General features: G+C 41.6%; 1 protein-coding gene across 1 annotated transcript in view; it reads right to left on the bottom strand.

Annotated features, from left to right (window-relative positions):
* Window positions 1-10,909: 10,909 nt before the first annotated feature.
* The window catches only part of LOC133253475 (uncharacterized), a 40,573-nt gene continuing 35,765 nt past the window's right edge, over window positions 10,910-15,717 (bottom strand). The window contains exons 4-5 of the mRNA XM_061427076.1: window positions 14,847-14,938; window positions 10,910-11,325 (exon numbers count right to left, since the gene is read on the bottom strand). Coding sequence (XP_061283060.1) covers window positions 14,936-14,938 — 3 coding nt within the window. The 3' untranslated portion in view covers window positions 10,910-11,325; window positions 14,847-14,935. The remainder of the gene's footprint in view (window positions 11,326-14,846; window positions 14,939-15,717) is intronic.

Below are 15,717 nucleotides of genomic sequence, written 5' to 3'. Positions count from 1 at the left end.
TAGCAAACAACATGTATGGCAACCGTGTTTATCTGTGTGGCCATGTGGCATGCCACTCTAGCCAGTAATCAGAAGAACAGTGGAACTTGTAATTACACACTCCTTGATAATGGAAATTTGTATATGACAATTTTGGTGATTGGCTCCTGTCTTCCTGCAGCCGGCTCACGTTGGTCATTTCATTAACTCTGCACTAAGTTGGTCCCACACATTACACGACGGGATGTTTTGTACCTCAGTTATGAAGTTACAGCAGAGTTTTACTTGCCTCTGCCATGTTTTAACAGGAGCCTGTAAACCATGCTGCTATACAAACGTCTAGAAGTAATTCAAGGGAATTTTATATTATTTTTAAGGATTAATTTAAAAATAGTTTTTATCCTATAACCAGGTCATCTAAGCTTTCATCCAGTGGGAGCAAAATCCCAATTCTGAGAATATATTCTTAGGGAAGAGAAATTAGATATAATAAAATACCATCAAGAGGCCACATGGCCATATACTATGCTATGACTTTTGGAAAGAGTACTCTGTGGAATAATAGAGATAATTCTGAGAAAAAACTTAAAAAGCATTAAAACAGATATGACTTTGTTTGCAAATATAATCTTATAACTGGACATGGATAATGGAATGGGAAAAAATGCCATGACTACAAGATCATCAGCACGATAATGTGTCCTTAAGATTATTGATGCCTATAAAAAATAACTCCTGAATTACTCATTCTTTGAATATATGGGGTGTTTGGAAATTGATTCCTCTTTTCAATTTCTTGGTTATGAATGGCCTCCAGTTACAAAAGGTAAACATTTAGCTCATTCACGTTATCTTCTTCTTCCTGCCAACTCCTCCCAGTTTGGGGCAGTTGTCATTATTTTTAAGTTTTGTTTTGGTTACCCTTGTAACTTTAAATATTATGTCATGCCTCAATTTCTCTTTCTAAAAACTTGAATATCTTGGTCTTGTTCCTGATCTTAGGGGGAATGCTTTCAGTTTTTCACCATTAAGAATAAGGTTTGCTCTAGGCTTATCATATACGGCCTTTACTATGTTGAGGTAGGTTCCTTCTACCCTTGTCTTGTTATAGAAGACTTGACTTCTCGTTATAGAAGTTGAGGATGTCAATGATACTATTCTTCTCTTCATATTTCCTTCAGTTTGTACTTCCCACTTTCTGTGAGCTTCATAGTATAAAGTTTAATGTTTGCATTTTTTTTGGCAGCATAACCAAGATCTTCCTTTCTCTGTCCTTAGGTTGACTGCAAGGGTTTAAAGCCAAAATACTTACATTAAGGTTATGTCAACACCATGCACTGCCAGGCTAAGGAGCATGTTAGAGTTATGAACATTGCCCTCCTGCTCTAAAATGGAAGATTTTGTATTATACTCTAATTCCATTTCCTGTATTAAGACCCTTTCCACCTTCTTTCTTGGATAATGTCCTCATTCTCTTTAATATATATTAAAGTAACTCTTAAGAAAGAAGTCCTGGGAAGTAAACTTTCCAAGTGCTGGTTTATGTGAAATTTCTATATTCTACTGTCACAGTTGAACGACAGGTTGGCCGAATATACAAATTATTTTAAATTCAACTTCCCCCAGAGTTAAAAGGACCAACCACTCTATTGTCTTCTAGCAGCCAGAGATATTAATGAGAATGTGGCTGCTCAATTTTAATTCCTGAGTTGGTGGCCTAATTTTTCTCTCTAGAAACTTTTAGAAATTTAATTTATTCTTAGAGTTCTAAATTTTTACAATGCTGTGTCCGAGTTGGTTATCTTCTCCGTTGGCTGCAGTTGGTCCTCAGTGGGCTCTTTTAATGTAAACATATATGTCCTTTTATGGGAAATTTTAAAATATTTTATCTCTAGTCATTTTCCTGTTATCATTTTCTCCATTCCTGAATCTTATAAATATTTAGCTGCTGTATTTCCTAGACTGGTTTTTATATCTCCTCTTTCTTTCATACTTCCCCTCTGTAGTGGAGAATGTTATTTGTATCTCAACACCTTCTTTACCACAGTCATCTTCTTTGTCCACATCAGCTGATTAAAATAAGAATACCTGTTACTAACGACTGTGTCAGCCTGGAGCAGAACCTTAGTTTTTACGACTCTGAGTGCCTCATTGGAATCATGTCCACCCAACTGTTGATCTAGGTGGCATCCTCTTGGAGTGTTGATGCTGAAAATGAGGGGATGGAATTTTTAAAAAAAGAAAACAAACACATACAAAAAATCTTAGTAAAGTCCAGTTGTGGGTATTGCTTTCCCCTCTTCCGACGGGCTCATCACTCTCTGCTGGTAAAATTAAATTGGTCTAACATAATTTGCAGTTCACAAAATCATGTTGATTACTACGCAGAACCTTGTACTCTTCTAGATGTTTGCAAATTGTTTGTTTGATGATTTGCTTCTGTATCTTCCCAGGTATCCAAGATAAACTGAATAGTCTATAATTACTACAGTTGTGCTTTTCTCTGTTTAAAAAAAAAAAAAAAAACTCCATCTGCAGATTCCACTTGTCAGGACTTTCTCCTGTCCAACCTTCGTTTTCTAAAATAAAGGCTAGTGGTCTTGCAATTACATTTGCCAATTCCTTAAGTGCCCTGGGTTGTAAGTAATCAGGCCCTGCTGATTTGAATGTACTGAGCTTTCTGAAGAGCTCTTCAATCACTTCTTTCCCCTTGTTTGCCTTTGTATCTCCAATAAGATAGCACTTAATCTGGTTTAGTTTTCTTATCATTGCTGATTAAAAAGGAAAAAAAAAAAAAAAAAGACTAAAAGCGCAGTGAAAGCCTCTGCTATTACAGTTATTTGTTAATAGATTTTGTTTAGCAGTACTTGTTAATAGTTTCGCTAATAGTTCAGTGGTCCAATTTGCATCCTATACATTCCTTCTGTATTCTTCCTTCCTTTCAACCCTCCCTCCCTTGGTATTTCTTTCCTTCTTTCCTCCCTCTCTCTTCCCACCCTTCCATTAAACTCTCTTTTTCTTAAATTTCTTATAGAGGGTGAGGTAGGGGAAAGGAAAGGGAGGAAAAACAAAAAAGGCAAAGAACTCCACATAACTTTATGACAGAGACATTTACTAATCCCCATATATCCATGTGCTTACCCCAAATTTTCCAGCATCCTTACAGTTGGAGCAAGAGGCATATGACTAGTTCTGGCCACTAGGAACTTGAGAGTCATGAGTTCCCCTTGCCCTCTCTCCTCCTGCCCAGATGATCTGGAAGCCAAATGTTCCTAATGACAGACCAACAAAATGCAAGTGGCCTATAAGTCATCACTTGGTGACCAAGACCGCTGAGTCATCACTGGAAGGCAGTGGTCCTAGAGAGCCATCAGCCCCCCAGAGGCTCACACATTAAGCTGCTAAGATTTGGGGAGGGGGGAGTATTTTTGCAGCACCATCTACCTTATCTTCACTAATACAGTACCAATTTCTGGATTAGTCAGATTAGGTTTTGCCAAGGGAACAAATTAACCCTGAAATCTAAGTGGCTTAACATAACAAAGGCTTACTTCTTACTTGTGGTATGTGATTAGCTAGTCTCCAAAGAGGGCTCCCACTTACTCTTACCTCCTGGTAGTCACACCCTTATCTTAGTCACCTGCTATTCCATCTCTGCACTGATCCCATGACACACTTTAAGCAAGAAAATGAAGCAGAAGCCTTAGGAAATCTTGACAGCCTCTGCATTTGAAGTCATTCATGATATAAGAACTCTGAGCATCCCACTGCAAAGAGAGGCCATGTGCAGATGGCTGGAGAATGCAACTCAATGTGGAGGTGCACTTAGGTGTTAGACCTTAGCAAGAAGGTCATTCTCAGTTCAATCCCAGTCAAGCTTTCCAAGGATTCCAGCCCTAGTCATCCCAGTTGGCACAGTGGTAAAGAATCCTCCTGCCAATGTAGAAACGCAAGAGATGTGTGTTCTATCCCTGGGCTGGAAAGATCCCCTGGAGTAGGAAATGGCAACCTACTCCAGTAGTCTTGTCTGGAGAATTCCATGGACAGAGGAGCCTGGAAGGCTACAGTCCATAGTCACAAAGAATGAGACACGACAGTGACTGAGCACAGCACACATGAAACCCTAAGTGAGAAGAACAGAACTGCCCACTTGGGAAGAATGGAGGGAAGAGACAGGGAGTTTGGGATGGACATGTATACATTTCTATGTTTAAAACGGATAACCAACAAGGTCCTACTGTATAGCACATGGAACTCTGCTCAATGTTATGTGGCAGCCTGGATCGGAGGGGAGTTTGGGGAAGAATGGATACTTGTATATGTGTGGCTGACTCCCTTTGCCATCCACCTGACGTTATCACAATATTGTTAACTGACTGCAGTGCTCTGTTACTTGGTTGTGTCCAACTCTTGCAACCCAGGGACTTGTAGCCCACCAGGCTCCTCTGTCCATGGAAATTTCCAGGCAAGAATACTGGAGTGGGTTGCCATTTCCTCCTCCAGGGGATTTTCTGGACCCAGGGATAGAACCCTTGTTTCCTGTGTCTCTTGCATTGGCAGGCCGATATTTTACCACTGAGCCATCTGGGAAGTCCATACTCCAATGCAAAATAAAAAGTTAAAAAAAAAAAAAAACAAGAATTACCCACTGGAGCTCAACCAACTCATAGAAATGTGAGATACAACAATAAATTGTTTTAAGTCATCCTGTATAGGATGGTTTGCTGGGCATTAGTCACTAACAGAAGCAGGGCACACATCCAAGGTTGGTGTACAGGGGTTGAGCTCCACACAGCCCCTCATGGAACCATGTGGATACCAGTTCTACCGTCTTGTATCTGCACCACTGGGAACATGTGACCTCCTTTACCAGAGAGGTGCACAGGCAAGGGAAGAGAGGACTGGGCGTTGCATACCAACTTTTAAATGCTTCTTCCATCTCTTTTCCCAGTCCATTGGTCAATGAGGAATGTGGGGGAGTAAATGGAGAGTCAGAGGGCATTAAATATCTCTGCTGCAGATCTTACCACCAATATTTTTTAACTGATTTTATTTGAGTATAGTTGATTTACAATGTTGTGTTGGATTCTGCTGTACAGCAAAATGAATCAATTATACATATATATATGTTGTTCTGGAAAAGGCCCTGGCACCCCACTCCACTACTCTTGCCTGGAAAGTCCCATGGATGGAGGAGTCTGGTGGGCTACAGTCCATGGGGTCTCTAGGAGTTGGACACAACTGAGCGACTTCACTTTCACTTTTCACTTTCATGCATTGGAGAAGGAAATGGCAACCCACTCCAGTGTTCTTGCCTGGAGAATCCCAGGGAAGGCAGAGCCTAGTGGGCTGTGGTCATGGGATTGCACAGAGTCAGACACGACTGAAGTGACTTAGCATATGTTGTTCTTCAGTCACTAAGTTGTCTCCAATTCTTTGTGACCTCATAGACTGCAGCAAGCCAGGCCTCCCTGTCTATCACCAACTCTCAGAGTTTGCTCAGATTCATGTTCACTGAGTTGGTGATGCTGTCTAACCATCTCATCCTCTGTCACTATCTTTCCCAGCATCAGGGTTTTTTCCAGTGAGTCAGCCCTTCTCATCAGGTGGCCAAAGTATTGGAGTTTCAGCTTCAGCATTAGTCCTTCAAATGAATATTCAGACTTGATTTCCTCTAGCACTGAATGGTTTGATCTCCTTGCTGTCCAAGGGACTCTCAGAATGTACTCCAGCACCACAATTTGCAAGTATCAGTTCTTCAGTGCTCAGCCTTCTTTTCTGTCCAGCTCTCACATCCCTACATGACTAGTGGAGAAACTACTAGTTGTTGACAAAGTGATGTCTCTACTTTTTAAATACACTGTCTAGGTTTGTCATAACATTCCTTCCAAGGAGCAAGTGTCTTAATTTCATGGTTTCAGTCACCATTTACAGTGATTTTGGAGCCCAGGAAAAGCAAATCTATTACTGCTTCCAGTTTTTTGCCATCTATTTGCCATGAAGTGATGGGACCAGATGCCATGATCTTAGTTTTGTGAATGCTGAGTTTTAAGCCAGCTTTTTCACTCTCCTCTTTCACCATCATCAAGAGGCTGTTTAGTTCCTCCTCACTTTCTGTCATTAGAGTGGTATCATCTGCATATCTGAGGTTATTGATATTTCTCCCAGCAATCTTTTTTTTAATTAATTTTTTTATTGAAGGATAATTGCTTTACAGAATTTTGTCATTTTCTGCCAAACCTCAACATGGTTCAGTTCAGTCGCTCAGTCGTGTCCGACTCTTTGTGACCCCATGAACCGCAGCATGCCAGGCCTCCCTGTCCATCACCAACTCCTGGAGTCCACCCAAACCCATGTCCATTGAGTTGGTGATGCCATCCAACCATCTCATCCTCTGTCATCCCCGTCTCCTCCTGCCCTCAATGTTTCCCAGAATCAGGGTCTTTTCAAATGAGTCTGCTCTTCGCATCATGTGGCCCAAGTATTGGAGTTTCAGTTTCAACATCAGTCCTTCCAATGAACACCCAGGGCTGATCTCCTTTAGGATGGACTGGTTGGATCTCTTTGCAGTCCAAGGGACTCTCAAGAGTCTTCTCCAACACCACAGTTCAAAAGCATCAATTCTTCAGCACTCAGCTTTCTTTATAGTCCAACTCTCACATCCATACATGACCACTGGAAAAACCATAGCCTTGACTAGACATACCTTTGTTGACAAACAAATGTCTCTGCTTTTTAATATGTTGTCTAGGTTGGTCATAACTTTCCTTCCAAGGAGTAAGCATCTTCTAATTTCATGGCTGCAGTCACCATCTGCAGTGATTTTGGAGCCCAGAAAAATAAAGTTAGCCACTGTTTCCCCATCTATTTGCCATTAAGTGATGGGACCGGATGCCATGATCTTAGTTTTCTGAATGTTGAGCTTTAAGTCAACTTTTCCACTCTCCTCTTTCACTTTCATCAAGAGGCTCTTTAGTTGTTCTTCACTTTCTGCCATAAGGGTGGTGTCATCTGCATATCTGAGGTTATTGATATTTCTCCCGGCAGACTTATCTCCAGCTTGTGCTTCCTCCAGCCCAGCGTTTCTCATGATGTACTCTGCATTTAAGTTAAATAAGCAGGGTAACAATATACAGCCTTGATGTACTCCTTTTCCTATTTGGAACCAGTCTGTTGTTCCATGTCCAGTTCTAACTGTTGCTTCCTGACCTGCACAGAGGTTTCTCAAGAGGTAGATCAGGTGGTCTGGTATTCCCATCTCTTTCATATGAATTCTATGAATTTTCTTATGATTTTATGAATCAGTCATAGGTATACATATATCCCCTCCCTTTTGAACCTCCCTCCCATCTCCTGCCCCATCCCACCCCTCTAGGTTGATACAGAGCCCCTGTTTGAGTTTCCTGAGCCATACAGCAAACTCCCACGTTACGCTTTTCATATATCTCACCCTCTCATCCCCTCTCCCCATGTTCATAAGTCTGTCCTCTATGTCTGTTTCTCCATTGCTGCCCTGTAAATAAATTCTTCAGTGCCATTTTTCTAGATTCCATATGTGTATGTTAGAATACAATATTTATCTTTCTCTTTCTGACTCACTTCACTCTGTATAATAGGTTCTAGGTTTATCCACCTCATCAGAGCTGACACAGGAGTGGGATTGCTGGGTCATATGGTGGTTTATTCCTAGTTTTTAAAGGAATCTCCATACTCTCTTCCATAGGGGCTGTATCAATTTACATTCCCACCAACAGTGCAAAAGCGTTCCCTTTGCTCTACATTCTCTCCAGCATTTATTGTTTGTAGACTTTTTGATGAGGGCCATTCTGACTGGTGAGAGGTGATATCTCATTGTAGTTTTGATTTGCATTTCTAAGCTAGTGGAGGTGATGGAATTCCAGTTGAGCTATTTCAAATCCTGAAAGATGATGCTGTGAAAGTGCTGCACTCAATATGCCAGCAAATTTGGAAAACTCAATAGTGGCCACAGGACTGGAAAAGGTTAGTTTTCATTCCAATCCCAAAGAAAGGCAATGACAAAAAATGCTCAAACTACCACACAATTGCACTCATCTCACATGCTAGTAAAATAATGCTCAAAATTCTCCAAGTCAGGCTTCAGCAATACGTGAACTGTGAACTTCCAGATATTCAAGCTGGTTTTAGAAAAGGCAGAGGAACCAGAGATCAAATTGCCAACATCCGCTGGATCATGGAAAAAGCAAGAGAGTTCCAGAAAAACATCTATTTCTGCTTTATTGACTATGCCAAAGCCTTTGACTGTGTGGATCACAATAAACTGTGGAAAATTCTTCAAGAGATGGGAATACCAGACCACCTAACCTGCCTCTTGAGAAATCTGTATGCAGGTTAGGAAGCAACAGTTAGAACTGGACATGGAACAACAGACTGGTTCCAAATAGGATAAGGAGTACATCAAGGCTGTATATTGTCACCCTGCTTATTTAACTTACATGCAGAGTACATCATGAGAAACGCTGGGCTGGAAGAAGCACAAGCTGGAATCAAGATTGCCAGGAGAAATATCGATAATCTCAGATATGCAGATGACACCACCCTTATGGCAGAAAGTGAAGAGGAACTAAAAAGCCTCTTGATGAAGGTGAAAAAGGAGTGTGAAAAAGTTGGCTTAAAACTCAACATGCAGAAAATTAAGATCATGGCATCTGGTCCCATCACTTCATGGGAAATAGATGGGGAAACAGTGGAAAGACTTTATTTCTTTGGGCTCCAAAATCACTGCAGATGGTGACTGTAGCCATGAAATTAAAAGACGTTTATTCCTTGGAAGAAAAGTTATGAGCAAACTAGATAGCATATTGAAAAGCAGAGACATTACTTTGCCAACAAAGGTCCGTCTAGTCAAGGCTATGGTTTTTCCTGTGGTCATGTATGGATGTGAGAGTTGGACTGTGAAGAAAGCTGAGTGCCGAAGAATTGATGCTTTTGAACTGTGGTGTTGGAGAAGACTCTTGAGAGTCCCTTGGACTGCAAGGAGATCCAAGCAGTCCATTCTGAAGGAGATCAGCCCTGGGATTTCTTTGGAAGGAATGATGCTAAAGCTGAAACTCCAGTACTTTGGCCACCTTATGTGAAGAGTTGGCTCATTGGAAAAGACTCTGATGCTGGGAGGGATTGGGGGCAGGAGGAGAAGGGGACGACTGAGGATGAGACGGCTGGATGGCATCACTGACTCGATGGACGTGAGTCTGAGTGAAATCCAGGAGTTGGTGATGGACAGGGAGGCCTTGCATGCTGGGATTCATGGGGTTGCAAAGAACTGGACACAACTGAGTGACTGAACTGAACTGAACTGAATAATGAGAGATGTTGAGCATCTTTTCATGTGTTTATTAGCCATCTGTATGTCTTCTTTGGAGAAATTTCTATATAGGTCTTTTCCCCATTTTTTGACTGGGTTGTTTGTTTTTCTGGCATTGAGTAGTATGAGCTGCTTGTATATTTTGGAAATTAATCCTTTGTCAGTTGTTTCATTTGCTATTATTTTCTCCCATTCTGAGGGTTGTCCTTTCTGGTCTTACACTTAGGTCTTTAATCCATTTTGAGTTTATCTTTGTGTATGGTGTTAGGAAGTGTTCTAATTTCATTCTTTTACATGTAGCTTTTCAGTTTTCCCAGCACAATTTATTGAAGAGGCTGTCTTTGCCCCATTGTATACTTTTGCCTCCTTTATCAAAAGTAATGTACCCATGGGTGCATGGGTCTATTTCTGGGCTTTCTATCTTGTTCCATTGCTCTATATTTGTTTTTGTGCCAGTACTATACTGTCTTGATGACTGTATCTTTGTAGTATAATATGAAGTCAGGAAGGTTGATTCCTCTGGCCCCGTTCTTCTTTCTCAAGACTGCTTTGGCTATTCAGGGTCTTTTGTGCTTCCATATGAATTGTGAAATTTTTTGTTCTAGTTCTGTGAACAATGCCATTTGTAATTTGATAGGGGTTATTGACTCTGTAGATCGCTTTTGATAGTACAGTCTTTCTCACAATATTGATTCTTCATACTCAGAAACATGGAATATCTCTCCATCTGTTTATGTCATCTTTGATTTCTTTCATTAGTGTCATAATTTTCTGTGTACAGTTCTTTTGTTGCCTTAGGTAAGTTTATTCCTACATATTTTATTCTTTTTGTTGCAATGGTGAGTGGGATTGATTCCTTAATTTCTCTTTCTGATTTTTCACTGTTCAGTTCAGTTCAGTTGCTCAGTCATGTCTGACTCTTTGTGACCCCATGAATCGCAGCACGCCAGGCCTCCCTATCCATCACCAACTCCCGGAGTTTCATTGTTAGTTTATAGAAATGCAAGTGATTTGTGTGTATTGATTTTGTATCTTGCAACTTTACTAAATTCACTGATTAGCTCTAATTCTCCCAGCAATCTTGATTCCAGCTTGTGATTCATCCAGGCTGGCATTTCACATGATGTACTCTGCATGATCCATGAAGGGGATATAGACATATAGTCACAATTTTTTTAGATTCTTTTCCCATATAGGTCATTACAGAGTACTGAGTAGAGTTCCCTGTGCTTAACAGTAGGTCCTTATTATCCCCCTAGGATTATAACAAGATTTATCCAGGAGTCAGCCAACTGGCTTTCCCAAAATTGTAACCAAGGGTGTGCAAGACCAGCTCATACAGCTCAGAGTGTGTGCTGGCAATTCTGCATTCTGTGATGCCATGTTGGTAGCTTGAAATCAGCCATGGTGGAAATACTTACATCACAGAAATTGGCAAGTGGTATAAGTCAAAACCCTCCTACCCCCTGGATGAGCTGGTTGTTAAATATTTACCAGACCACTGGTCGTACATAATTCAAAATATACCTATTATTCAGGCTGCCCTATATTCACTTGTTATAGGAAGAAGTTTGAAAACTCACCATCAATGGTCTTATCATTTTATTTCACATATCAAATAACAGACTGAACCTATAAAGATTTTTGTACAAACCTCAGTAACCTTCATCAACAATAAAAAAAAGACAGCTTGAAGTTGTCTATACGTAATCAGAATGTGCATATTTTTATAGTTAACTTCATTCTGGTACAGTATTGAAAATGCTGCTATGTAGTAGGCATAGAACATACCTATTTTCAGCTAGCATCAACAAGGATTTTTATCATTCCAGTAATTACTGTATCTAATAACACTATCTTAGGTACTGACTCATTCTGGAAGCTTCAGTATCTTTTAGGCTTTAGAGATTATAAAACCAAAATCTTTTCTTTTAAGTCTTGCTGAAAGAGTTGATTCAGCTTCCTGTTCCAGGTCATTGACTCATTCTCTCCCAGCCTTCACCCTGCACACACACAAAGAAAGGCCATCAATAAGGTTCAAGCTTCTATTATGGAATATAAAGCAATAACGTTTGAAATAGCACCTTGGAGGCCTGAAGGAGTTAACACATCTTTCAGTAGTGCCTACTTTACAGCTCTGGAGTATTTTGGACCCTGAAAACCTGGATTATTATTCATTCAAAAAAAAAAAAAAGAAGAATCCAGTTAGAGGAAAAACCTCATTCACTAAGCAATAAAGGATATGCTTGCAAATAACTTTTGAAAATAAGATGACCGGAAACTTTTTGCTATAAACAGCAGGGATTTGAACTTAATCCTCACCTAATTATGTGGCAAAATAAAAGATAAGATGGTTCCAGAATCAAGGACACAAGTCAACTTCAAAATGCTGTTTCCTGGGCAGAACCCAGTGAGATCCCCTATGGAAAAATTCGATCTTTGCTAATCAGAACAGGAAGAAAAAGAAAGAAGTCTCACTGTATCTACCAACCAGTGTATTTTTCATCACAACCCTGAGAATTTTCTGGGAACTCTGAAACCTTTCTGAGTTTTAGAGATTATTCCATATGTTAATCAAGGTTCTTTTGATTATAGTATGACTGATTTTGTTTTCTAAAAATGTCCACATTAATATACATTCTGCTAACTGCTAAGTCACTTCAGTCATGTCTGACTCTGTGCGATCCCATAGATGGCAGCCCACCAGGCTTCTCCATCCCTGGGATTCTCCAGGCAAGAACACTGGAGTGGGTTGCCATTTCCTTCTCCAATGCATGAAAGTGAAAAGTGAAAGTGAAGTCACTCAGTTGTGTCCGACTCTAGCGACCCCATTGACTGCAGCCTACCAGGCTTCTCCGCCCATGGGATTTTCTAGGCAAAAGTACTGGAGTCTGGTCACATGTTATTCTCACTATGTGATGGTAACATTCCTTCATTGAGAGGCAGCAGCCTTTTGAGCATGGGTGGATCTTTGTGTTGATAACTTCCTCCACAAATATTAATATGATAAGGTGGAAATAACACCACATGACTTGGGAAACTAGGTTATAAAAAGTGATACAGCCTCCACCTGGTCCTCTCTCCTTGGGTCTGTGCCTTTGGAGCCCTAAGCCTCGAGGGGAAAGTCCACATACCTTGAAGCTACCATGATAAAGAGACCACAGATGGATAGAGAGATTTCTGCATAGCTCCAACTCTTGTAGTACCCAGCTGCTTGAGTCTTTCTAGGCCAGGCAGTGAAGAGTTCAGGCAATTTTAGCCCCTGGCCTGCAAGCTGCACTCACTGAAACCAAACTGTAGCGGAAACAAGCTGTCCATGCTAAGCTCTGCTCAGAGTGCAGGTTTTTAGGCAAAATAAGTGTTCTTATTGTAAGCCACTAAATTTGGGAATGTTTTTAAATCAATTATGTATTTATTTTTGGCTGTGTTGGGCCTACATTGCTGCGTGGGCTTCTCCCTAGTCGTGGCGAGTGGGGCTGCTCTTCATTACAGTGCGTGACCGTCTTATTGTGGTGGTTTCCCTTGTTGAGGAGCACAGGCTCTAAAGTGCGAGGGCTTCAGCAGTGGCAGCATGTGGGCTCAGCAGCTGTGGCACACGGGTTTTGGTGCTCTGAGGCATGTGGGATCTTCCCAGATTAGGGATCGAACTTGGTGTCTCCTGCAGTGACAGGTAGATTCTTTACCACTGAACCACACGGAAGCCCCTGGGGGGGTTTTTGTTACACAGCCATTGTAGCCAGAACAGCAAGTAAGAGAAGCCCCTCGAGTTAGCATTATCAAAATAGTGGAAGTTAGAGTATAAAGGTTCCAGAGCAGCCAATGGCTGCCCAGAAGAGGCATGGCAGGGTCTCTGGATGGGTTGAATAGGAACTCAATTAGAAAAGCAGCAGAAGCCAATCAGCTACTTTGCTCCAGCGTCATCTCTTTTTCTCCTTCTGTCTTCTTCTCTGGTCTCTTACTTCAGGGCCCTCACCTGTAGCCCAGAACACCTGCTTCCTTCTCTCTGCAGAGTTCTGACTGCCTAGGGTGCAATAGCACAGCTCTTGAGTTGTGCGTCCTTGATTTAAGAGACCAGCCCATGCTAACTAGCATCCTTTCATTCCAGTGGTAAATTCCTGGGAGAGAGGATCTAATTGGCTGGCCTTGAGTCACATGTCTGCTTCTGGTGCCTTCTGTCAACTGGGCAAGAGCCACATTGTACCAACGTGGCTGCTACTCCCAATCCCCAACCTCCTGGAGAATTCTTAGAAGGGAGGCGCAGAGGTTTCCACATATAATAGGCCTTTTTAAATTCTTGAGTCTTAGAAGGCACTTTGGGTGTTTTTTTGGTTGTTGCTGTGTAGTCACTATTTTTAGCTGTACATAAAACTCTACCATGGACTCCCTTTTAATTGGCTTGTTATTTCTTTACAGACCTGCTTAAACAGCCTCCTCCCCATTCTCATCCCAACCTCATGGTGATCTGAAAGGGTCCTTCCGGATCTCTACAACAACAAAGGAAGTGGAGGAGGTTGATGTGACCTCAAGGAGACGGGATTCAATAATTAATCTTTTCTATTTCATTTTTATTTTTTGAGGCACAATTTCTAATGTGAACTTAACTCCTTGCTTTCCTACTTTTAGCTGTTAGGCCTCTGAGCAACTGGGCTGATTAGACATTATGGAGGCACTCAGGGAAACTGAGGATACTTGATGAACTTTAAAAACTTTCCTCCCGTTAACAATTTCCCTTTACCAACTATGGTGTTAAAAAGTCAGGATAGAGGTTATCCCCCAGGAAAGGAAAGACTCCTTGGAACAGAGCCTGGCCCATAGGACACAATGTTAACTCTTATTGCTATCACTACCATTACTATAAGTGCTATTAGGCTGTAACAAAATAAAACGAAAAAGCATCTCTGTTCCTGCCTTTTACTATTCCATCCACTCCAGCTCAACAGCACCTACAACAATTCAGCAGGCATTGGCTGATGGCCTCTATGAGTCAGATCCACACACAAAGACCCTGGAGGCATATTTCTGGCCATTCTGGGTCCCCTACTGCAGAGACTGACAGTGTCTGTTGGCCGCATCCTTGAAAGGTTCTGTGGTTCATTTCTTCCCTGGGTCACTGCTGGTGCTGTTCAGAGTTTTACACATTCCAATCCTGAGCCAGGGCGAACCTAGGGAACTCCCCTGGCTGGGTTTCCTTGGTAGAGCCTGGCCAGGCGGGGAGGTGAAGCAGGACTGATCTGCTCCGTGTTTGTGCTCTGCGGCAGTGGTTGTGTTGTGTTTTCTTTCACCGCGGCAGCAGTCAACTTTACCTGAATAGAAACACCCTGTGCGGCCCTTTGTAACACCAGTATTATTTTAAGGAAACATAAGGAGGTGGGACAAAAGAAAATGGCCATTAATCAGAACTCCAGTCCCACACAGCACTCTCCACAACAAGGTGCCTTTAGAACCATCCATGTTGAACAGTTGTCTAGGGGTCATTTGTAACCAAGGCACTGAGTAGTGGACAGGACCAAAAATGATTAGTTACCTCCTTTGGGATTCATGGTCACTGCCGTCCCCAGTAACTTCTGTTCTGCAGCTTGCTTCTGGCGCTGCACCGACAGACAAGCCAGGAACTCACTGAAATGAAATTGGTGAAAAACGTAAGGGAAACACTGCTTCTATGTAGGCACGCCTAATGCTGTAATGACGGTCTAAGCCCAAAATGAAAACAAAACAAAAACACCACGACACTGAAGCAGTGTTTTTTCATTTATTTTCTCCCTTCTTTCCTGAATAAGCAGCTTCCTGAGACCACCTTGATATATATTCCTCTTCCCTTTCAGATACACAATTGGGTGTTTCACAGCTTGGTTTCCTCCTGTCCTCACCTGGGCAGGTGCACAGCTAGGGAAAAGGACCAGGAGAGCTGGGAGAACAAGGGCTGCAATTTGGTAGGGAGCAGTAGATCCCCCATCCCCTTCCTGCTGCACTGCAGCCTTGGCATGTGGGGGAGGAATCTTCCCACTTGGTTACTTCCAGGCAGGGTCATCAAGTGTTTAAGGGCATGAACGCCCAGTCAAAATGCTTGGGTTTGAATCCTGGCTCAGTCACTTTTCTTAAAGTTTGACCCCTCTGTTGCCTCAATTTTCCCATCTATAAAATGGGAATAATAATACCACTATTACAAGTACTTCCTAGACTTGTGGTGAGATTAAATGAGTTAATATCTGTAAAACAAAACAGAGTCTTGCACATATTAACCACCCAATAAATGTGAGCTGTTACTATTATTATCACCTTGGAATATCTCCAGATCATGGCACAACATCATTATATTATATTATCTCCAAGCTGCATACCATAAAACCACCAATGGGCAATCATCAGCTTGTCCTTTTGCTAGTTTAGTTCCTAAA

This window comes from Bos javanicus, chromosome 8, assembly GCF_032452875.1.
Source record: "Bos javanicus breed banteng chromosome 8, ARS-OSU_banteng_1.0, whole genome shotgun sequence".
Taxonomy (NCBI): Eukaryota; Metazoa; Chordata; class Mammalia; order Artiodactyla; family Bovidae; genus Bos; species Bos javanicus.
The sequence above is the reverse complement of the archived record's forward strand: the minus strand, read 5'-3'. Positions and strand labels throughout refer to the sequence as shown.